Source organism: Vespula vulgaris, chromosome 5, assembly GCF_905475345.1.
Source record: "Vespula vulgaris chromosome 5, iyVesVulg1.1, whole genome shotgun sequence".
Lineage (NCBI taxonomy): Eukaryota > Metazoa > Arthropoda > Insecta > Hymenoptera > Vespidae > Vespula > Vespula vulgaris.
The window spans coordinates 3670001-3695000 of NC_066590.1; the positions used below are offsets into that span (position 1 = coordinate 3670001).

The 25000-nt window shown below is 32.6% G+C and overlaps 4 protein-coding genes across 14 annotated transcripts in view; 2 read left to right on the forward strand and 2 right to left on the reverse strand.

Annotated features, from left to right (window-relative positions):
- Positions 1–12512, forward strand: part of LOC127064038 (Golgi integral membrane protein 4-like) — a 13780-nt gene extending 1268 nt beyond the window's left edge. Inside the window, exons 2-8 of one of the 7 annotated variants that reach the window (XR_007781570.1) lie at positions 3651–3833; positions 4152–4648; positions 4839–4979; positions 8065–8540; positions 8640–8761; positions 8881–11974; positions 12223–12512. Coding sequence is in view for 1 of the 7 variants with exons in the window: in XM_050994536.1 (XP_050850493.1) it covers positions 3653–3833; positions 4152–4648; positions 4839–4979; positions 8065–8540; positions 8640–8761; positions 8881–8909 (1446 nt within the window). In the remaining 6 variants the exon portion in view is untranslated. Of the gene's footprint in view, positions 1–3650; positions 3834–4151; positions 4649–4838; positions 4980–8064; positions 8541–8639; positions 8762–8880 lie in introns of all 7 variants that reach the window. The other 6 variants (XR_007781573.1, XR_007781572.1, XR_007781571.1 and 3 more) reach the window with 6 other exon arrangements.
- Positions 12365–15380, forward strand: LOC127064039 (chitinase-like protein EN03). Its single transcript, XM_050994538.1, has 6 exons — positions 12365–12512; positions 12757–12887; positions 13287–13540; positions 13862–14165; positions 14356–14518; positions 14602–15380. The coding sequence occupies exons 2-6, from the start codon at positions 12767–12769 to the stop codon at positions 15062–15064; spliced, it is 1305 nt and encodes a 434-aa protein (XP_050850495.1). The 5' UTR covers positions 12365–12512; positions 12757–12766; the 3' UTR covers positions 15065–15380.
- Positions 15381–16083: 703 nt separating this feature from the next.
- On the reverse strand, positions 16084–18668 carry LOC127064040 (myb-like protein I). The gene has a single exon (XM_050994539.1). The coding sequence runs from the start codon at positions 18666–18668 to the stop codon at positions 17688–17690; it is 981 nt and encodes a 326-aa protein (XP_050850496.1). The 3' UTR covers positions 16084–17687.
- The window catches only part of LOC127064037 (uncharacterized), a 60016-nt gene continuing 53544 nt past the window's right edge, over positions 18529–25000 (reverse strand). For 4 of the 5 annotated variants that reach the window (XM_050994532.1, XM_050994531.1, XM_050994535.1 and 1 more), the window contains 4 exons: positions 19778–19954; positions 19403–19676; positions 19003–19186; positions 18529–18845 (listed from right to left, as the gene is read on the reverse strand). In XM_050994532.1, the coding sequence (XP_050850489.1) occupies positions 18699–18845; positions 19003–19186; positions 19403–19676; positions 19778–19954 (782 nt within the window). In that variant the 3' untranslated portion in view covers positions 18529–18698. The remainder of the gene's footprint in view (positions 18846–19002; positions 19187–19402; positions 19677–19777; positions 19955–25000) is intronic. The other variant, XM_050994533.1, reaches the window with a different exon arrangement.

Below are 25000 nucleotides of genomic sequence, written 5' to 3' on the forward strand. Positions count from 1 at the left end.
CGTTTATAATATTTTTCTAACCTTTTCGTCGATCGTTATATTTTTATTAGAACGCAAAATGAAATAATCGTGTCGTATTTTCGATTTTATACGAATCATTTTATTTGGAAAATGTCTATTTGAAATATACACACATATATATGTGTAATTATCATTAAACGTAGATCGAATTAAAAGTTTATTTTTAAACGTAATTTTTACTTCCGCGTTTTGATTAAATCAATTGAAAAAGGAACACTTAGGCAAATCATTTGCAAAGTGTCACAGGAAATAACATATCTGATAAATAATTAAAAGACGACCTCTCTCTCTCTCTCTCTTTTTTTCTTTTTTTCTGTTTCTCTTTTTTTGAAAGAAAAAAAAGGAAGAAAAAAAAAATAGATAATAAGCAAACAATGGCCATGAAAGCGATTTAATTGTCGTTTAATTATATAGGATGTATTTCCGTGTTACCAACGTTTATTTTATATCACGCGAATAAGAATTGAACTATTGAATAACCGCACGAACTACTTTGCGAAATGTCAAGAATTTTTAATGGGACAGGATGTTCAATAGGAATAATATTGACCAAGGTGTCACGTCAAGATCAATTTTTTTCTTTTTTTTTTTTTTATTTGTTTGTCCGTTGCGATCGATGACCCAATTTTTCAAAGACGATAATTAACGTTAATCGTTCGACTGAAATGTGTAAGAAATAATCGCATTTTATTTTTATCAAGAAGAAATAATGAATTTTTTTTAATTGTACAATTGTAAGTGAGTGAAAGGGGCGGTGGCAGTGGGGGTGGGAGGGGTTGGACAAAAGAGAGAGAGAGAGAGAGAGAGAGAGAGAGAGAGAGAGAGAGAGAGAGAGGGTGGGAGGAACAATGTAATAAATAATTCAAGTCTTAGTCGTAACTCGACTATCGAAAATGTGGTAAATATTTTTTACGATTGTATCGCGTTAATTAATACGTGACCATAACGAGGACCTACTACGATATTGTTTGTCGTTTTATTGCAACCTTTTTTAAATCGTCTAGTTCGTAAATTTACTTTATATTTCCCGCGAAAAATTTTATGCAAAATAAACGCGAATCCTATAGAGAAATTCAAATAATGATAGAAAAGAAAAGAAAAGAAAAGAAAAGAAAATGAAGAAAAAAAAAAAATATTTATGAAAAATTTCTATCCTCTTAAATAATCGATTTTATTCTAAGAGAATGCGTGTGTGTGTATAATGTATTTTTCGCGTACTTGTATTTTTCGATAATATTCAAATATTTTTTTTCTGTGAAAACAAAAAAGAGAAATAAAAAGAAAATGAAAAAAGTATAAATAAAATTGAAATCAGGTATCGATTAAATTATTGTCAAAAATATTCTCGACTTGATAATAGCGATTGTACGTGCATCTACGTGTTTGTGCAGTTGTGTGTGTGCGTGTGCGCGCGCGCGCATGTCATGTAGAAAACAAGAGTCAGTGCGCCTGCTCGGAAATGTCAGTGAACCCGTGAACGGAGCGTTCCTTGTAGACACAGTTAACTCTTTCGTTTTCTCTCTCTCTCTCTCTCTTTTTTTTTATTTCATTTTATTTTTATTTTATTTTATATTTTTTCATTTTATTTCTGTGTTTTTTTTTAATCTTTTTTATTTATATTTCTTTTTCTACTTTTTCTTTTTTTTTTGTTCAATTTTTCTTTTTCGATTTCTTTTTTATTTTTATTTTTATTTTTTTTTTTTAAACAATTTTATCAGTCTTTCTTTTTTTTTTTACGAGAGACTTGTTAATTATTGATTGAACGATAGAAAAAAAGAAAGAAGAAACCGTTTTAAAAAATTTATCTATATACGGTTATAATGTGTTGAATGGAAGAAATATGATGGAAAGAAAAATATAGTATTCGTGATAGTAATATTTCAGTTGGCTGATGATGCGATTAGAATAATACTCCGATAAGTATACTTCATTTTGGTGTATGCCATTCGATGGAAGATAAAATGCTTAGGTATTTTCAATAAACCGGTGTGCGGAAGAAGAGAGAGAGAGAGAGAGAGAGAAAGAGAGAGAAGAAAAGTTCATGGATAATTTAAAAATAATCGTATAGAAAAAGAAAAAAATTATTTGTCACGTCTTCCTTAATTTATGGGTGTAGCTATAGAAGTCCTTGAAAAAGTCCTTTATTATTTTCGACAATCTTTTAGAATGTCAAGTCGTAAGACATCGTTACATACGTAATTTATATATTTCTCCTTTTTTTTTTTTAACTTATCTATAGTCTTGAAGAGTACAGCATTCTCAAAGGTAAGGTGTACTCTTAGCGAAGGACAAGAGGAAAGTAAAGAGCTAAAATAAAATCTAAGTCGTTTGTCGGACGAGGTCAACTTCTCTCTCTCTCTCTCTTTTACTCTCTTCTATCTTTCTTTGAGACTGCTACCTTTACCACAGGCAATACGAAATATCCGATTTCGCGAATAAAATCACGAGGACGTTGGACCGTGTATCGTAGTATCGACAAAAATGTCGATTTCTTAACAACTTTGGGAGATAAAATTAACTATTCTCAAACCAACTTCCTTTAGCAACAACAATCATTTGTAGAACGTGTAATTAAAGTTTTAGTAATCTAATTGATCGATCGATTGTATATCTTAGGAATTTATATATATGTGTGTTCATTTATATGTATATCTATAGGTTTACATATTAATAGATATACATATAAATGAACATATATTTCTATATATAAATATAATATATATATCTCTATGAGTATACATATAAATGAACTTGTGTGTATGTATACATACATATATATATATATAAATTAAAATTAAGGAAAGAAAAAGTTCATTGTTCAAATAGAAGCGAAAGAAATGAGGTCGAGAAATTTCGAAATGCTGTGAAATAATGGTCGGCTAACAAAGCAAGCTTTGAATAGTGCAACGATGCTCATTAACCGTCTATGTACATACATACGTGCGTATGTGTTAACCTCGATTACTGGTCAGATTTAACAAGGAAATTTTTAGAAGCTACTTCTTTTTTTTTAATTTTTTTAACGATATTCTTACGCATGTATTCCGGTATCGGAATGTTTAGAAAATTACGTGCGCGCGCATACACACACACTTTTATTCATAGAGAAAACGAAAAAAAGGGAAAAAGACAGAAAGAGAGAAAGAGAGAGAGAGAGAAAGAGAGAGAGAGAGGGATAGAAAAAATCCAAAAATCTTTTCGTACTCGCATCGAAATTGCTGGCGAGTTTTACGGAGAGTTTACTGTGTAAAAAAAAAAAAAAAAGAGGAAGAGGTGAAAGCGCCATAATTGATGCGAGTTCGTCCTTCGTTAGAGTCCAACAGCAGCATACCGGTTATAAGTATTACGAATTCTCAGTGACCTTGTTCTTTACGCGTTTTAAGTAGCCACGAGCTCAAGAGTTCACCCTCTCCCTTTCTCTATGTCGCTAAAAGTATATTCACCTGCGTCGGAGAGTCTTCATTAGGGAGAAATAGCAGTGGTTCTCATGCTTAATGTCGCATTAGACAAATAATCGTTTTATTGCAATAATTCATTTCCTTTGTTGCCTTTTTTCGTGTTTTTCATTTTCATTTTATTTTATGTTATTTTATTTATTTTTATATATGTGTTTTTGTTTTTTTTTATAGCGATGAGCGGCTCTCGGCTTGGAAGAGGTCGAGGTGGACGCCTAGCCGTATATGGGGGTTGCGGGGTGGTGATCATACTATTGGTGTTCCTTTACCGCGCCGCCACCTCAGAGATGGCCAGACTACGTGATCTTCATATACAGTGCGTTCATCAACACGAGTCACTTGCTGCACAACTTCAAGGTATATATATATACATATACGTTTATTTCCGTTGTATGCTTTTTACATTTTTATGTAATGTAAATTACGATGGTACGTAAAGTGTAAAATTTTGTTATAAATTAAAGCGCCTTTTCACGATACATTTTTACAACGATTTGATAAGCCCGTTAAAGATTCGAAATTAGTTCGATATGTTTAATTTATTGGGTTAACGTTTGCATAAGTATATCGTGAATAACGACTGTTGGTTAATAGATGATATTTAGAGGAGAGAAAAAAGAAGAGAAAAGAAAAAAGAAAAGCAACAAAAGATATCAACGAGTAATGATGTTTCAGTGATATTCGAGTACAAGGTACGACTGGAAAAGTCTTTGGCCGAGGAGAAAAGTTCGAACGCCGCTGTGAAACAGGAACTGCAGCAACGGGCCTCCCGAGAGAAATCTTTGAGAGATAAGGACAGTATAGAGGCGATGCAGAGATTCAATTCTCTTCAACAGACCTATAAGATACTTCAAACCGAGCATCAGGATCTTCAGGAAGAGTGTAAGAAACGCGAGAAACAGGTATTGGAGGAAACGAACAGGTTGGAATCTACTCTTCAGGATCTTCGTAGTCGTATCAGACAGACGAACGAGGATAAGGAGAAAATGATAGGAGAGAAGGATAGGACATTGGAAAATTTTAAAAACAAATATTTGGAATTGGATACGGAGAAGACCAAGTTGGAGGAAAAGTACAACGATTTGATGAAGAATACTGGTAACACAGACAGTATGATCGAACATTTGAGAAAGGAGGTCATACAACTTAAACGAGAATTGGATAATGAAAAGGTAGTTTCGCTTTCTATCATCGTTTTATCTTCGTTACGTTAAACGAGTTGTTTTAAAAAATTTTTTTAATTTATATACGTTCAAAGAGATAGGGATATTACAATATATATCTATATATATATATATATGTTTGTATGAAATTATATTCGTGAATACGATAAAAATTTGATGATTCTTTGTCAACTTATAGAAACGGTGCAAATCAACATTATCGGAGTCAAGTCTGATTAGTCCTAAACAGTCGCAGCCAGGAGAACAAAACATGCCGGATAATACGGCGATAGATCCAACACAACAAGAACGTCAACAGGCACAACCACAAAATGTACAGGTAAGTCGGCCGAACAACGACGATGAAATGAATTCTGAACCTCTGCCCGCTCCTCGCAATCATCACGCGATCGGGGATGCCTTATCGAACGAGAGGAATATTCAGGACGAACAGGACGACGTTTTGCCGAATCAGGAACAAAGTAACGTAAGGTTTGCACCGGAAGATGATAATATCATACCGGTAGGTCCTAACGAAGTTAAAGATGAGGACCAACAAAAATTATTACCGTTGCCTTACGATCTGAGAGATAAACGAAATAAAAAAGAGGAAGGTTTCCCTTCTGCCGAGGATGTTGCCGAGGAGGAACTCGAGAAGAAAAATACGGACGTTGATGGTGTTCAGGATCCACAAAAACAAGTCCTAGCACCACCCAAAAAATCATCCTCGAAGGAACCTACCGATCTCGAGAATAAAACTCAAAATGAAAAGTCTCCGAATACCGATACCGATACTCTGGCCCGGCCGGATGCACAAAATAATTTTCCTGAGTTTAGAGATCCCGATAATAATGAGGCGGCGGTGGATGCTTGGCAACAGAAGGAAGTAGGAAATTGACGAATCCTTTTAAGGAGGAAATCATCGTTGCTAACGGATCAAGTTTATTAACAGAATGGATAAATGAAAAAAATCGTCTACAATGGTAAATCTGGAATATTAGATCTGGACGTATATTTTTCGAAAGGGAAAAAGAAAAGAAAAACAGAAAAAAGAAAAAGAAAAAAAGAGAGAAACAATATTGACGACTCGCTTCTTGGATCTTGTCAATGAGTAACTAGGTCGTCGCATTATATGTGAGAATGTGCCTTCGAGTGAGACATCTTGTTTTTAATCCTTTGAGTGCGGCCATCTTTAGACTGAAATTCCCTCTCTTTCGCTTTCTACTTGTCTCTCTTTCTCTCTTTCTCTATTTGATGTACTTTTTCGCGTATGGCATATCACATATCCAATATAAATATAATAACGCAAGTATATCTATTCATCTGAAACATTGATAATCTTTATTCGTTTCGGAAATATAAGCTGAACGAAAATTTGGCTCACGCAAATATGCGTACGATAATTTTTTTTTTCGGACGCATATATGCGTCCGTAGCACTCGAAGGATTTTTGACAGTATCGTATATGTGCATTTCTGTTAGTTTCTCTAGCAGGGTACTTTTGGGTTACTTTGTTTTCTTACTTTATTTTTATTTTTTTTATTATTTAAAAAATATTTTTTTTTAATTTTTCTTTTTTTCATATTTATTTTGGGTTATCTTTTATTTTTCCTCTCTTCCTTTTCTTTCTTTTTTTTTCTCTTTTTTTTTTCCTTCCTTCCCCATTTTAAATTTTATTTCTATGTGCCACGTAGTTGCATGATTTTAAATTGGGTATGGTAGATAGATTACGACTGTACGAAGACTACGATTGACGACGACGTTATTCAATAATATTCGCATCTTTATTTCGTGACGATTTTAATCGACGAAATTCACGCTTTACCGGATTTGCATTTAAACGTCATTTTATACGGTGTATTTACTTACAGATTATTTACTAATAATATATATATATGTATGTATATGTATATATATATAAACATATATATATATATATTTATTTATAAGTTTCGATTTCCAATCGAAAATCGAAGAATCTTTATTCTTCGATAGTATTATTGTAATTAAATTACGTAAATTAATATGTTTGAAAATAACGCAATATGCAAGAAGGAGAAGAAAAAAAAAAAGAAATCGATATGCAATATGAAGAAACGAAGATAAATTAATATACGTGAGAGTTTTTTATTATATATTCTATTATTTGAATCTTAAGATTGAAAAAGAAAAAGAAAAAAAAAAAAAAACAAACAAAGAAGAATAAAGGTCGTAAGTAAAGGATATATCGCTTCTTTCGTTGAAATCGATCCTTTTCTTTCTCTGACGAAGAAGAGAGAAAAGATGATCTTGCGTATGCATGAGAAAATTATCAAAAAATAAAAAAAAGGAAAAAAAAATATATAAAAAGGAGAAAGAGAGAAAAAAAATTAAAAAAGAAAAAAGAAAACGCAGGAAAAAAAAACAGAAAAATAAGACTTGCACATCGTCAGCGATACGCCTTGTACTCTTCTATGTTACTTACCGCATTAATAAATTGTTATTATTTTTATCGGCTCGCATTTTTACTGGCACCCCTGCTCTTCTTACCTAATCGTACTTACAAGCTTTCGATATTTTCTTCCCCCTTTTTCTTTCTTTTCCAAAAGAGTGAAATTTTTTAACGAATATGAAAATAATAATAAAAAGAAAGAAAGAAAGAAAGAAAGAAAAAAAAACTGAAAACGAAACAATCATTTGCGATTTCAGAGCGTAGAAATTTGCTCGAGGGGAAAAAAATTAATACAAGTATAACAATTCATGTAACACACGATGTAACACATTTAACGTTATTCTTGTCGTTCGTAAAACATGATATACGGAGAATGATCGATCGTTCAAATGACAAGGATGCTTTCTTAATAATTCACTCGAGATCTCTTATTCTAAATTGCATGCTTCGAATATATTTTACTTTATTATTATTATTATTATTATTATTATTATTATTATTATTATTGTTATTATCATCATCATCATCATCATTATTATTATTATTATTATTATTATTATTATTATTATTTTGTATTATTTTTTTTATTTTTTTTTATTTTTCGTTTTCTCGTCCTCTCCTTTTTTTTCTTTTTTTTTTTCTCTTAATTAGTACTGCTCGCTTTTGTAGTGCCGATAGAGAATGGTAGATTAAAGTAATCTTTCGTAGAAGTGATTGATATACTTACTTTATGGAACCTCAAAAATCTTGTACTCGAGGTGTAGAGTACTGTCGACGAATTTATCAGGTTACGCAGGTAAGTCGATTAGTTAAGTTAATTAATAAGAAAATTTAGGTGTTAATCTATGAATGCAATTTTACCGGAATATATATCGTATAAACGATTTGTGGTTGAGTGAAAACAAAAAAAAAGAAAAAGAAGTAAAATGATAGAATTGATCGTTTACATTGTACAACAGGATCGTATTAATTCTCGAATGATGACATTTTTCAGGCGATTGTCTCGTCGAGCTCGATGAAGACGATACCAGCATTGAAATTGGAGACCAGTACAAAATCCAACAGCAATATCGATTCCGTGTCTTCTAACAAAGCAGCTAAAATCGCTTCGAAGGTGAAAATTCCACCTGGTGTATTACCGATTCTAATGATAATGGATCAGAATGCCGAGAAGATGGAGAAGGAGAAAACCAATGAAAAATTAGGAAAGAACGACGAAGCCGTTCAGAGTATAGTTTTGAAAAAGAAGGAAGTTATATCGGAAGTAAATAGTAAAGAAAAGGAGAATGAAGTAAACGATAACGATAACGATAACGATAACATAGATGCACCATATAAAAGTTTATCTGGGAATAAACATGTCGGTGATCAGATTGTTGGTGGTAGACGACAAAATGGTAATTGGTTTAAAGTGAAACCAGGCGTACAAGAATTTGGTGAGGAACCCAATCCGATCGATCGATTGCCTGGGTAATTATCTTTGACACTTTTGTAATTAAAGATTATAAAAGAAAAAAGATCTTGTAATGCATTAACAAACAAAAATTTTTTTTTTTCGTATATCGGCAGATTGGAAAGCATCGTTGACAGACAATTTGGTGCAGGTGAGGAACAATACGTTGGTGCTGAGTACGAACCTCAAGCTCAAAAAGTAGAAGATTTGCGTTTGGCTGAAGGCGAAGAGGAAGAAGGTAACAAATGAATAAGTCGAGAGAGATTTTTTTTTTATGGATAATCGGTCTATGCGATTTCTTTTTCTTTTTCTTTTTCTTCTTGTTTTTTTTTTATTTTTTTAATTTTTTTTTTTCAGACGAGGATGATCCAGAGGATACTATATGAAAGAAGAGATGTAAACGACGAACGATGCTAATTTTTTACGAGACAAATCGTAACCTTAATCGTCTTGATGATAATCACCCCTCAGTACAGTACGAGATATGTTTTTTTTACATATTTTTTATTTATTTCTTTTTTTGAATTTTTTTTTTTTTATTATCAACTTTACGATGACGACGATGACGACGACGAAAGATGAAGTTGAAGGGTAACAATAGTTCGTTAATGATTCTTGATAGAAAAAAAAAAGAAGTTAAGATGTAAAAGGATCTTGGCTCTATTCGAAAATCGTCAAATAGCCTAACTTTTCGAATGATCGTTCGTTAGATTTTTCTATTCGCTTTTTAAACATTATCCATTTATCTTCCGAATTTTCTTCGAATTACAATATCAAAAAGTGACGACATAATATTTCGTCAATGCATCTTCTCTTTTTTTTTTTTCATTTTTATAACAGCCGCGATTTAATATTTACGAAAGGAAAAAAGAAGTATCGAAGCGAACGAATCGTTTTTTTTAAGAGAAAATTTATACGTCGTCTATATATATACATATATATATACAACGATTCGATTGCAAAATTTCTTCAAATGAGATTATCGAGATTGATAGAGGAAACAGACTGTATTTTTTTAGGATTAATACAAAAGAAATAATTAACAGAAAAAAAAATATATATTATATATAAATATAAAAGTCACACAGATGTACAGAGAAATGGCGACTCTCTGTATCTCGTAAAAGGTTCTAATCTTGAATAATATGTATATTAATCTTCGCGAACGAGAAACGTTCGTTTTTTCGCCTACGTAGATCATCGGTGACTTAAATGCACTTATTACTTAGTATAATCGACATTCGATGCACACTTCTTGACAAGTAATACATACATGCATGTGTGTGTGTGTGTGTGTGTGTGTGTGTGTGTGTGTGTGTGTGTGTGTATGTGTGTGTGTGTATTGTTATAATATGAAAGAAAAATTATAAAAGTAAAATCGAAAAAAGAAAGTAAGGAGTCGTGCGATCGTCGACTCGTATTGCTCGTATTATATATTATATAATATCGTATTTATATTTTATATTTTTGAACAATCACAATTTTTACTTTTGAACGATCGAAAGGACTTAACACGAGAGTGAGTGAGATAGAAGGATGGATCGAACGAATGTTAAATGAATTATTTTAAGGAGTTTATTATAATGAAAGAGCAATTTGTTATATAATCGTAGAATTTAATGCAGGAGAGACACTGTACGAATGTATATATATACATACATACATATATACATACATATATGTTTTTTGTTATAATAATAATAATAATTATTATTAATTTTTTTTTATTTCTTTTCGTAATAAAAAAAAAAAAGAAAACAAAAATTTAAGCTTTACATTCGTCCTTCAAAAAAAAAAAAAAATATCAAAGATTTCGACAAATGGTGCAGCAAGTTTTTCTGATCTATGTTGCACGATTTAGACGAATAAGATCGAGAATGACGTCGATGAGGTCATTAAAAAGATCTGTTTGCATATTTTTATTTCCAACAAATTTTATTTTTCATTTTTCTCTTCCGCAACATCTCTCGGCCATTTTCCCTGATTATTTTCACTTGAATTATTTCATTGAAATAAAAAAAGAAAAAGAAAAGAAAAAAAAATATATATATATATATATACGTATAAACATATGTACATGCAAAGTTGTCGCGTAGAAGCACGTTATCATGAAGTCATCGATATTTTTCCAAATCATCGCGTCGTCAAAAATAATGCACTATTTCCACGTAATCGAAATACATTCTTACATTTATGCGGAATATATATTTCTTCCTTGAATTTCGAATTAACAAGATACGTGATAGAGTACGATATTATTTACGACTCTTCTATACATACATATGTATATGTATTTAGGAAACGATAAAAAAGAATCAAAGTTTTTATCGAAATATTGATAATACTTATCGCATTGTTTATTTATTATTTTCATTATGTATATTTTCTTATTACTAATTTATCGTCACGCAGAATAGATCGAGAGACATTTTCAATACGAGATCTGTTTGTTCGCGAGACTCTGACTCATTGCTGAGATCTCTATTATATAAGCTATTCGAGAGAATATATTACGGTATATTCGTACCGTTCTTAGAATCTAATTTGCATGACGACAAGCGTCATTGTTTAAATATTACACGCTCGACGACCTGAAGTTCATAAATTTATGAGATAATTATCGGCACGTTTCTGTTTAAGTTAATTCGATTATGTCTGACAATAACGACTCGAATTTGACCTCATTCGATAGTTAACGATCATAGAAATAGTGCTAATAATCGAGTTCCTTTTTTACTTTTGATTTGATTTTTTTCTATCTCTTTCTTTTCTCCCATTTCTTCTTCTCTTTCTTTTTTTTTATTTTCTTCGAAAATAATCGAAACTCTAAAGACCGAGCAAAATTTAATTTCTTTAATAAACGAAGACAAAAAGAATCTGAAAGGTATAAAAAAGAAGTCGTTGAGATATATTCACAAAGTTCGAGGAAATTTGATTGAACACGTTATCTGCAATAAAATAATAAGGTTGTGTTTATTTAAGATAAGTAGTTATAAGGAATATCAAGTGTTTCGATGGAATAGATGAACACTTGATAGAAAGAGAGAGAGAGAGAGAGGGAGAGGGAGAGAAAGTTTTGATCTATCGTTCGGGTTATCGTAATTGAACCATATTCTCTAGCACAACATTACCGCAACATTAACGCAAAAATTGACTCTAAACGCACGTGTACACGTTTCGTCAATAATTAATCTTTCTTAAATGTTATATTTCAAACGTTAAATTTCGTATGAATGAAACAACATTCAGGACGAATAATTTTAGAAAAGATCTGAATGATCTCATCGTTCATCTTGATAGCATATTGGGATGGTTACCTTCAATTATCTAGTTAGAAGTCTCTCCTCGTCTACTCGTCGTTTAGAACGTGTAAGTAAGTGCAATATGCTGTTCGCGTAATCTTTCTATACGGAGAAGAAGAAGAAGAAGGAAGAAGAAATAAAAATAAAAAGTTAAGTTAAAGTTAGATTTAATTCGATGGAGGAATATTATACGTTCGTATTATACGGATCACGAAGATCGAAGGAGGAAAATGTTGAAGGGGAATTTTTCTTTTTTTTTCTCTCTCTTTAAACGAATTATACAGACAACAATATAATTTCCAAATTAGAGATTAAAAATTCTGTGTGTGTTCGAAGGTTGCACTCATAATTTTTTCTCTCTGTCTCTCTCTCTCTCTCTCTCTTTTTCTTTCTTTAGAAATTCGTTCGTCTCGATTCTTCTCGACACCTCGAGGACCTTTGACCTTGGCGTATCTCCTTCACGCACATATACGTAGATACGTAGTACGTATTTATTTACCAACTCTAATACAGTTTTGTTAACATATGTGAAAAAGAGAGCGGTGCTCGTGCGCTACGAGAGATTGTAAGGAAGGTTGACGTAATATCATTGCTCTCCCCCACTCCAAATCTCAAAGATCGTACGAACATAACAAAGTCCTCGGTTAGTTGCTCCGATCGGACAGTCTGAATCCTTCGTCGTCAGAGGTAAGATCGTTTAAACGCGATATTTATATATATATATTTTTTAAAATTCTTTTTCTTATTTCTTTCTATATTTTCTTTTTTCTTTCGTAAACCTCGTCAAAAAGATCATAGTTTCTCGATTAATTTAACATCATTGATATTTTCTTTTTTTTTTTCTTTCTTTTTACGACGAATTATCCGTAATTTCCGAATTTTCCGATTTTCCCTAATTTTCTTTTTGTTCTTTTTCCTTTCTCTTTTTTAGAACAAAAGACATGAAGGTGTTCATTTTCGCGGCTCTGGCCGTGCTCATTTTCGAGGCGTCACTTGCCGTCGACACTCACGAACATAACAAGGTCGTGTGTTATTGGAATGTTACATCGTTTGAAAGACAAGGTAAATATCGAAATTATACATTTTCATAAATTCGGAAATATTTATCATACGAATAATAGGAATGATTTTTGGTATGTATAATTTTATAAAATTCGTTCGCGTGCTTTTTAGAAAATTATTTAGAAAATATTTTTAACTTCGATTAATATATGTTGCACGCCAATCAAACAATTTAGAAAAATGTAGTTATATTAATGTATTAATAATAATAATTTATTAAGATGAGAAGAAACGACATATGATATCCGTGAAAGGCACTTTCTCTGTCGTGACGTCACTCTTTCTTTCTCTGTCTCTCTTTGTGTTTATATCTGTTCGTCCACGACATGAAAAGAATGACACGAGAGAAACAAACATTGTAATTTAATATTGAAATCTTTCGTTCTGTGATATTTCAAGGTCCTGGAAAATTCCAACTCGAGGATGTTAGGCCTGCGTTATCGCTCTGTACGCATTTAATATACGGTTTTGCTGGTATTAATCCCGATACATTCGAAATTGTTTCATTGAATCCAAATCTGGACACTGGTGCTGGCTACGCATATTACAGACTGAGCACACAGTTGAAGAAATCTTTTCCAGATCTTAAAGTTTATCTTGGAATCGGTGGAAATGCCGATCCTTACGAGGAGACACACAAATATCTTACATTGGTAAGATAATCGTTGATCTTGTTTACTTTTCATTTTATTTTATTTTATTTTATTTCATTCTATCGAATAAATAGTTATCGTTTAGAAATAGGAAAGGATTGATTAAATGATTTTGAAAAAAGATGAACAAAGAAAAAAACAGAAAAGAGGAAGAAAAAAATATACATAGAATGATCTATAATCGATCTATAATTTTTATAATGAGTAACGACGTTATGAAGAAGCTTGTATAATTTAAAATGAATCATTACGAGAGAATAGTTTTACCGTAGTAAGAAATAATGAGTATCTCTTATCTATGTATTTCGTTTTTCTCGATAGACCGAAACCTCAGAGGCAAGATCAAAGTTCATCAACTCTGTGAACCGTATATTGAACGATCATGACTTCGACGGTATCGATCTAGCTTGGCAATTTCCACCAGTGAAAGTAAAGAAAAATCGTGGTACTTGGGGTTCGCTTTGGCATGGAATCAAGAAGACATTCGGTTATGGAAAATTCAAGGACGATAAGGAACAGGAACATCGCGATGGTTTTACCATTTTGGTTCGTGATTTGAAGACACACTTGAGACCAAAAGGAAAAGCTCTTACGTTAACCGTCCTTCCTCATATTAATGCTAGTGGTACGTGTTTTTTTTTCCGTCATATTTTTTTTTTTTTTAATTTTTCATCAACTCGATCGTAATTAGTCTTGTAATTCTGCTCGTGAATCTGCGTAGTAATCAATTATGGAAGAATACGAGATGACGTATTTAATAAGTATGCGATAACAGCGAACGATTATCATTCAGTCGATGAATTTTTTCTTAATAGTTTATTACGAGGCACGATTGTTATCACCGAATCTCGATGCTATACATCTGATGACGTTCGATCAAAAAACACCAGAACGTAATCCGAAGGAAGCCGATTATCCTGCTCCAGTGTACGAGAGTTATGGACGTGAACCACAGGATAATATCGATTCGTCGGTTAGGTAAAGAATTTGATTGAAACTTTTTTTTGTTAGATCGTTAGATCCGTAACGAATATATAATCTGCGTTATCACGAATGTTAAGGTATTGGCTCGTGAATGGTACACCAGGTTCTAAGATAGTCGTAGGTATACCAACGTATGCAAGAACATGGAAGCTAACTTCTGAGAGTCAAATTTCTGGTGTACCACCGATCGTAGCGGAAGGTCCAGGTGAGCCAGGACCACATTCCGGTATTCCAGGATTATTGTCTTACGCCGAAGTTTGCACGAAATTGACCGAGACCAATTTGGGACGTTTAAGAAGGGTAAACGATCCTTCGAAAAAATATGGTAGCTATGCATACGAACCGTACAACGGCGATACCGGAGCAGAAGGTCTTTGGGTTGGTTTCGAGGACACCGATACGGCTGGTAACAAAGCTAGTTACGTGAAGGCTAAAGGACTCGGTGGTGTTGCGATATTTGATCTTTCGTTGGATGATTTCCGTGGTGTTTGCAACGGTGATAAATATCCGATCATTCGTGGTGCCAAATACAAGCTCTAGATCTATCAACGTTCGAGAGAGATTGGAGACTGTTTTATTATTGAAGCTTAAGCGAACGATCCTTATCGAGATATTTTAATTAATTGTTTTAGTATTCTTTTTGTCACTACTTTTCGATAATCAAAAGTTTTATGATAATGTCCTATTATCCATATCCGTCGGTACGCTTTTGTATTTCTTCTCCTATCCTCCGATTCATTTTTTTATTCAATCTCTTGATAGATCATTTTTCCTGAGATCGTTTTAGTTCCTTCGTTCGATGTGTTTTAATTCAACAAGACAGAAAAAAGGAAGATAAATAAATATGTTGATCGTAGATCTGAATTGTTATTTATTCGTACTCTATCTATTTCCATTTGATCGTTCGAATGGGTTAATGAATTGCGGGAAGGTATTAAATAAAGGTAAATCTTTGATACATGTATGCATGTATGTATATACATATACATATATTTATACGTATATGTATGAATAATATATTTCGTGCAGTCTATTTGAATAAACATTTTTTGCTTTGGGATGTTTACCAAAGATCTCGCATATGTAAATGAATCAGACTGGTTAATTATATCAAACGTGTTTGTGATGACGTACGATGGTAAACGATGAGAGATTACACGTAGTACACACTATATCCATTAAGTCGGCCATTTTTTTTTCTTTTCTTTTCGTCTATTTCAAACTTTATTTTAATTTTCTTTTTTTTCTCTTTTTCTTTTTCTTTTTCTTTCAACATTTAAGTATTTACGGATATCAATTAATTTTACTCTTCTTTGATTGATTGATTGATTTATTTATTTATTTATTTATTCTACTAGTAATTATCGGTAGTGGTAGTTAGTAGTGGTCACATTAACGTGATTACTTCTTCCCTGCATATGCGTGTATATGTATGTATATATGTATGTATATACTATATATATATATATATATATATATATATATATATATATTTTTTCTCTTTCAATTATAATACTTAGAAAATACTGGGCGTGGTATGTAATTTTAAAACAGCTTATTTCTCTATGATACAGGTATTTAGCACCGTTAACGTGTTGTTTTTGTTTATTCTTTTTTTCTTCTTTATGCAACATTAATCGAAAAATTTGCTTTTGATAGGTCATGTGACACAAAATGATTGCAATCAATTAGTTAACAACGAAAAAATATAAAATTCATGCACAAAAATTTCTTGAACATTTATTCGAACACTTTTTGCGAATAAATATTTTATTTAACAACTATCATATGCAATTGATCCGATCTACGTTGCAATATTTCTGTTGAACGGTGCAATAATTCGATACAGAGCTTTAATGTGGGAAGGACACTCTTAGATATACATATATATATATACATTTTATATATATATACATATATCACATGTATATATGTATTTATGTATATGTTTTTGACTATGTATATGATTTTTGCGTGTTTCCTATGTTTATGTGTATATTATATATCTATATGGTATATATACAGGGTGAACCAAAAGAGTTCTTAGTTTTACAATCTGAACGAAAAATTAGTTTAAAAGATTTTGGAAAAGATCTAATAGATTTTTTATATCGTTTAAGAACTTTTGGCCTACACTGTATATATAGATGTGTATATATGTCTATATATGTATATATGTATATATATATATACATATATCTCATATGAATATCGCTAAAACTTACGATAAAACGATAGATCATCTCATATCTTTCTTAAATCTAATAGAATTCTTATTTTCTTTCTCTTTCTCTCTCTTTCTCTCTCTCTCTCATTTTTTTCTTTTTTTTTTTTATTTCTCCTTGTTAAGATTAAAGGATTTGAGAATAAAATAGAAAAAGAGAGAGTAAGAAAGAGAAAGTAAAGAGAAAGAGTTAGATTTCTATAACAGGATCAGAATATTATATTCGGCGAGGTTACGATGAAAGCATCCATTAAACAACGACGATTAGAGAATTATGGATTTCTCTTTTTCTCTCGATGCGAATAATCTTATCAAGTTTGAGGAAATGAAAAACTAAAATAAAGCTATGATCTCAGATATATATATATATATATGTATATATAAGAAATAATTATCGAATAGAGAAGAAAAGGAAAAATTACATAAATGCTCGTATATTAATGTGATCTAATTTTCACATTTTTATATTTTTATCGAGAGTTTTACGGAACGTTAGAACAAAATGCCTCGATATTCATTAAAATAAAACACGAAAGTATAAATAGGCAAGGGTATATGTATATGTAATCCGCGATACTACATATCAACGTATGTCTATATGTGTGTATGTATGTATGTATGTATGTATGTATGTATGTAATGGCGTATTTCTAGGCCGATGAGTTAACGAATCAGCTTCGAAGATAATTACAACAACGAAATCTCAATGTTCTCTGTGAGAATGTGATCGATAAGAAAAAAAAAAAAAAATTATTAAGGTACATGATGCTGTGAAAAGGATCATAAAGATTCGTCGAATTTCGATCAAGATGCGATATATGATATAATCATACAGATATATATATATATATATATATATATATATATATATATATATATATATATCTGTATAATGATAACGATAATAAATAAAGAACGGTATGTTCCACAAAATGTTTTTTACATGATGGAACACCGTTTAACGTTGTACCTATTATCTTGGTCCACGTTGTTAATGCTGAGCACCTTGAGTAATCTCTCGGTGTCCTTGAAACCGTGTCTGCTATTTTGTTCCTGCTTCAGTAGCATCATCGTAGTAGTTTTCTTTTTCTTCTTCTTTTTACGTTTCTTCGCCTGAGGTAGGGTAAGTTCGAGCATTTGTTCGAGTCTAAATCGAATCGGCCATGTTATCTCCTCCTCGACGTGTTCCTCATCTTCGAATGCGTAATCGGATACATTAGACGTGCCTTGACGCTGCTGAACAAGTTCTTGATGATGTCGTTGTTGCTGCTGTTGTTGTTGTTGTTGCCGTTGTTGTTGTTGTTGTTGTTGTTGTTGCTGATTTTGTAGTTCCTGTTTCTGATAAAACTGTTGATATTGAGGATTATGTTGGACGGTGTAACCACTGGCGATAAGTTTCTTTGGTTGAACGAAAGAATCGTGAACGCGAACCGGCCGAGCGAGAGACGATCTTTTCCTAGCTGGTGTCAAGTGAATCTGATGATTCTTTGACAGATATTTCATCAGTTGGTCGTTGCTACGAGCATTGTAACGTCTCGTCGAGTCATTGTAAGGCGTTAACATTCTGTTAGAATCCTTGCTCTTGATAGAACAGGTATCTAGCTTCGAACCTAGACGTTCCTTGTTGTTACCATTGATCATACTCTTTGTATTGTTACCTTTGTTATTACTACTGTTATTACTATTACTATTATTATTATTATTGTTACTACTCTTGGCATTATTTTTATTATTATTGTTACTACTATTATTATTATTAATATTACTATTATTATTAATATTGTTATTATTATTGGTAACGGTGTGACGACATTGCTCGGCACACTGGAGACAGTCGTAATACTTTTCGACGACGCTTCGACGCATCGGATTAGCAAAATGATTGCGGAGATTAACGCAGTGCTGTAGTTCGCTCGTCATGTTCAAGCGAGTGCCTTGATAAGGCTGCTGTCACACCTCTTGTAGGTACATCAAAGGACAGAGGGTTTCGTTGTATAACACGTCACCCTCTTTACCGATATGTTCAGCCGATCTTACGTCCGCCGCGAATCTCACCATAGCTACCCCATCCACTTCTTCACCAACTTGGATGACGATCTGTGGGCAAGCATATAACAGCATGATAATAAATTAATAAAGGTTCTGTCGATAGTGTTTGATGTTGTTGGCGTATACGTAATCTATCTAAATGAAAAAAAATATATATATCATAGATCATTAATCGTTCAATCGTACCTCTCCCTCCCCTTTTTACCTGATCTCTAAGCAAAGTAATCTGATCCGTCAGTTGCAGGTTGCGAGTGACCTGTAAAGTCTTTTGGCCGGACTCAACGCGCATCACGTAGGCACTGGGAAAGTATCCTGCACGACCGCCAAGACATTTACCCTTCCACCAATCCTTCTCGGATTTATCGATGACCGTGACCTTGTAACCGGGCCTAGAAATCAAACGTTAAGTGTTGCTTTTCTTTTTTTTTTCTTCCTCCTCTTCCTTCCCCTTTTTTCTCCCTCTTTAAAATCATATCGACGACTAAAAAAATACACCGCAGAAAATATTGAATCACTATGAACGAAACAATAATCCTGGCACGAGTTCCAATCTAATCATATTTGCAGGTATAGACGATGTAAACGGTGGGACATGAAATACTTACTTCAAGTCCAGTTCGTCGCGATGACGTGCCTCGAAATTGTAAAGGACCACGTAAAGATTGTTCGGAGGAAGTACTCGTTTCCCAGATGGATTCATGTGATTCTGATTGTTGGGATGCGGCGAGGGACACGGTGATGTACTGGCCGATGAATAACACTTGTCATTCTCGTCCGGTAATTCGACGCTGGACGTCCTTATGGCGCTCCTTATGTGCTTGTGCATTGCGTGACCTTGTCCTGGACTGCACGGAGCTGCGAAGATCGGTAAATCTCTGTCTGCGCGTACGTACCACGTGACGAGAGGAAACGTTTCGTATTCTGAAGAGATTTTTTTAAAGGATATCGGTATTAATTCTTTTGCTTTGTTTTCTACTCACATAATCTATTGATACTGCCACTATCGGAGTGCCTTGGCGGTGTTGATTCTCTTTGACCGGAAGCATAGTAATCTCTTGGACGATGACGTACGTGCGCCGTTCCTTCCGGTGAATCCAAACTGAGACTCTTCATTCTCAGATTCAATCGTTCGCGTCTACGTTGCGGGCTATGTGGTGCTTTACGTTTCGTGATTATCGGTCATGGTAAAATTAGCTTACTTTTTCATTAAACGAAGTTTAATCACTTTATCGACGTTGACGTTCCGTACTATATCAATCAATGTTCTTTTTCTTTTTTTCTCTTTTTTTCTCTTTTTTTTTTTTTCTATCGAACTCGCTTTGAACGTCAGCGACGAAATCAGAAAAGAAGAGAGAATGAAAAACAAAAAAAGAAGAACAAAAATTGCTAGTCTCTACCACTACGTCGAATTTTTTCTAATCTTTTTTTTTTCCTTTTTTTTTTTTCTTTCTACACTCTCGTATGTACAAACGAACAAATAGCAATTTGTAGATATGAAGAAAAAGAGATCGATAGTATCTTTTAACGGGACACGACTCTGAGTTAGAGAAATAGTGAAAGATAGTGAAAAAGGGTGGTTGTGACGTTTTCGTTTCTTTTTTTTTTTTTTTTACATAGATAAAGGATAATTCCATTTTATTTACAATATTTACACACACGCACACGCACAACACACACACATATATCCGATAGCTCAGGTAAAACATATACGATCGATTCATATCGATAACTCGTTACGTGCACACGTAATACTACCTTCGCATTCTAATTCTATTAATATTTTCATCGACGTTCGAAAAAATCAATAAAAAGCAATGATGGATTTTTATCGTCCATTATATAATGAATATTTCAGTCCGATAAAAAATTGAAGAAATTCCAAATTTAAAAACGAAGTAGAAAAAAAGCTCTCTCGAAAAGAAACAAGTTTGATGGGCTTCGTTATATGCATTTATAATTAACTCTCGTGTAGTAGTGGCGGTAGTGGTGTGGTGTGGTGGTGGTGGTAGCGGTCAGGGGTGAAAATGTAGGACAATGGATTCGTATTTACTATTTAATTTTAGTACGAACAAATGATAATAGCCTATGTTCGTTCAATAGGATCATTTGAGTAGCGTACGTAAGTACATATTATAGACTGTTTGCTAATGAGTGAAGCTTCGGTTCCTCGACGAAAGTTTAAACGCTTTAATTAATTTGGAGACTCGATATGAGAGAAACTTGGCAATCCTCTCTAGTTATTCGATTAACGATACCTTCAGGATAACCAGGAAAACAATTAGCCATCGTGTTAACTCATTTAATGCTTTCACAGAATCGCTTTTTCAGGATTCTTGAGAATATCTTCAGCTGTATGGATGAATAATTTCAGGAAATTTAAAAAGATTTCAGAGAGTCTCGACATAATCGAGTTTGATGATACGTATTTCGAGAATATTCGTTCTTTATAATAAAATCAATTTGTCTTCGACTTGTCGATCAATTGTTATTGATTTTTTGTCTTCTTTACAATTTTTAATTATCTCATAACGATCAACGACACCATCGAGATAATCAATATAAAATTCGAAACGTCGCGTGATACTATTTCTGCTTTTATTTTATTTCATTTTATTCTTTTTTATTTTTTATTTTATCTTTTTTTTTATTATTTCTCCTTTTGGTTTAACGTCGCACGACTTTGCAGTCGTGAAATGGGATTTTCATGAAATCGAATTTAATACGTATGTTGTCGCTGGAAAGTGTTGGGAGTTACTAGGTGGAAAACGGGGGACATTAGGTGAATGGGGAGGATTGGGATGGGGTGAAGAGGGTGGTAGCGTCAAGAGGATTAGAAGCATAGGTTTTATGCCGAAGGATAGACAAATGGATTTGGGTTGCTTGATCCGTTGGGAAATAGTTCAGACCCGCTTATTTCCAGTCGCTTACATCGTTTCTATCGAGAGTTGAAACTTTGTTGGGAATAGCATAGGCTTCGGAAATTGGACGGGTTAGGACGAAGAAAATAAAAAAAAAGAAAAAAATAAAAAGAATTAAAAGAAAGAGAGAAACGAAGTGAGGGGAAGAAAGCGCGACGAGATCGAAAATATGCAAAAGAAAAGGAGAGAAGAAATAAAAAATAAATAAATAAATAAATAAATAAAAGAAAGAAATAAAAAAAAAATTAAAAATAGAGACAAATCATTTGGCTATTAATCGTCTATCAAAGTTTTTTTTAAAGAAATCGACGTACATATGTACATTTAAACTGATGCGAATTTTTTTACTCCGAATTTGTTATTTCGATCGACACGATTATCTTTACTCCTCTCTCCTTTTATTCGAAACTTAATTTTTTTTGTATATTTAAAAATGACAGTATAATTTTTTTATGTAAAATTTATTTGCTTCTTTTTATATCTCTCTTTTCATTTTATTTCGTAAATCCAAGTAGTGTTAATTATTTGCGTTCTCGCAATCGTACGTTATCGATCATTGCAGGGTATAAAATGGAAATCGCGTATTATAAGATTAAAAAAAAGGGGATCTCGTTCGTAGAATGGCAGCTTTAAACGTTTCTAACATGACGTAACCAATTAACGTTCCTCTCCCGATAAAGAGAGATAGAGATAGAGTTCGGACATTCAACAAAGGGCGCGTTTATGCGCTATGTCAGCTCGAACACGACAAAAGATATAACTATACGCCAGTGTATATGGATTATTATCGATCTCGTTGTCGGGGTCAAGTGTCGGATCCTCGATGACAACGACGATGACAACGAGAGGAAAAAGAGAAAGAGAGAAAGAGAGAGAGAGAGAAAGAGAATATCAACCAATTGGTTTTTTCTGTCGTATATTCATCATATTGTTTAATACGCGTAAGTGTGTGTATATGCGCGTGTATGTATCGCTGTTGGACTTTTACTTCTTTCATTATATTTATTATTTCCATAAAAAATTAAAAAGATTTTTATATCCACACATTTTTTCTATTTATTTTTTTTTCTTTTCTCTCTCGATCCAAGCAATATATTATTTGTTGTTTTACAAACATTCCTAACGCAGGGGGAAGAAGAAAAAACGAAAACAAAAAAAAAAGATAAAAATGAGAAAGAAAGGAAAAGGACAAATAGAGATCACTTTTATTCATTTTATTTGTTTTTTTTTTCTTTTTTAATCTTATTTTTTTCTTTCTCTTTGTCGGAATCGAATCGATCCAGCGATTCTTCATCCAAGAGACGTCTATCGCTAAAATTATTACTATTATTATTATTATTGTTGTTGTTATTTTTGTTATTATTATTATTATTATTATTATTATTATTATTATTTTTATTATTAATATTATTATTATTTTATTACTACAATCATTAATGATTATTCTTAAAATCGTTAGAACGCGATTTCTGTGTCGAAGAACGAAGAGATTATGCTTTCGTATTTAAAACACATTATTTTCTTTTTTTTTTTTTTTTTAATCCTCATCTCTTTCGTCTATTTCCTTTTTATTTAATTTTTCACTCTCAGCTTCATGTACAATAATATAGTCGAAAACTGTCTTCTTCGTAGGTTACTTCTTTTTTTCTTTTCCCGATAGGAAAGATATGAAGATAATTATATAGTAAGGGTAGTGAACACGGATCGATGAAATTATTTTGAGAAAAAAAAGAAAAGAAAAAGAAAAAAAGGAGAACTGACATCGTGAGAGATGTAAACGTTGTCATCGTTTGATCCGTCTATCTCTGTTTCTTTTAAAAATTGCACTGGCATACTTTGGTGTGAAGTAAAATCGAGGACCGATATGTATACTCTCTTTCTTTAAGTAAAAAAGAAAAAGAGGGTGAGTGAGTGAGAGAGAGAGAGAGGGGGGGGGGAGAGAGTGAAAGAAGGTATGTGTAAGTACGTATGTAGTTCGATCGGAGGTCATCGTCTCCTGTTGACGCTCAGCTCTCTGCGCATAAGCGACGTCTCCGGTGACCTCGACGATGAGGTCGAAGGTGGTGACTCCTGGGTCATCAACACCAGCGGTTGTCCGAATGGACGCGTGCCTGACATGGATCCTCCACTTCCTCGTCCTAGCCAATCGAATGTTCGAGCTTTTGTTTTCATTTTTTTTATTTTATATTCATTATTATTATTATTATTATTATTATTATTATTATTATTATTATTATTATTATGTTGTGGTTGTTGTTGTTGTTATTATTATTATTATTATTATTATTATTATTATTATTATTATTATTATTATTATTATTATTATTATTATTATTATTATTATGTTGTGGTTGTTGTTGTTGTTATTATTATTATTATTATTATTATTATTATTTGTTTATTTTTTATTTTATTCTCCAAGCGCGATCAAAACTCGAAGCTTTTGTTACGCTTCCATTAATTTCCATTTCATGGATAGAAAGTTTCGCAAACTTGTACGTTAGAAGCTTCGTTAGATAACTCCTCACTCTCGATTTTTGAGGTGGTAATGTAATCAAGAGGTCGGTGGTGGCTGCTGTGTCAGCAACGAAGGGATATTTTTATTTCGCGAATGGTTAGTCTATTCAATTCGAATAAATATTACAATCGATCGTTATTTTGCTATCAATTGGAAAACAGGCGAATTTTTGTGAAATAAATAAATCTATTTAGCGATAAAATGCGAAACAATTTTTCTTTGTAGTCGTGAAGAAAGATCGGCTCAAAAGGCAAGATAAGAGATAGATAGATAGATAGATAGATAGATAGATAGATAGATAGATAGATAAGGAAGAGAGAGAGAGAAAGAGAGAGAAAGAAGAGGAGAGAGTTACCGATCGTTAATCTTTCTCTTTAGAAAGTTGTTTGAAGTATTGTAGGACCCTCTCGATCCTTCTTCATTCTCAGGACTCCTCGAAAATAAATCGAGTGCTTTTGAAAATGCTTTTACGTGCGGTTTTTTTCTCGTAAGCGTTCTCGTTGAATCGGATTTTTTTTTTCTTTTGTTAAGTTTAATTTCTTTTCCTTTACACACACACACACACACACACACACATATATATATACATATATACGTACATACACGTGTGTGTATTTTATTTTTTTCATTATCTTTGCCTACTTTTTTTATATTTTTAGAAAGCAGAAATCAGCAGGCTTGAGAGTAAGCGGTTATGCTATGATATTAACATATGATTCGTCTTTTTCCTTCGATCGCAAGCTATGTTGATTGCTATTAATAATGTC

What these genes read in the sequence shown, in the direction of transcription:
- LOC127064040 (XM_050994539.1), bottom strand. Translation starts at nt 18,668, where the DNA reads ATGACGAGCGAACTACAGCACTGCGTTAATCTCCGCAATCATTTTGCT.
- LOC127064039 (XM_050994538.1), top strand. Translation starts at nt 12,767, where the DNA reads ATGAAGGTGTTCATTTTCGCGGCTCTGGCCGTGCTCATTTTCGAGGCG. An exon ending in TACATCGTTTGAAAGACAAG is followed by an intron (nt 12,888 to 13,286) that starts GTAAATATCGAA and finishes TGATATTTCAAG; the next exon opens with GTCCTGGAAAATTCCAACTC. An exon ending in TCCTCATATTAATGCTAGTG is followed by an intron (nt 14,166 to 14,355) that starts GTACGTGTTTTT and finishes TTTTCTTAATAG; the next exon opens with TTTATTACGAGGCACGATTG.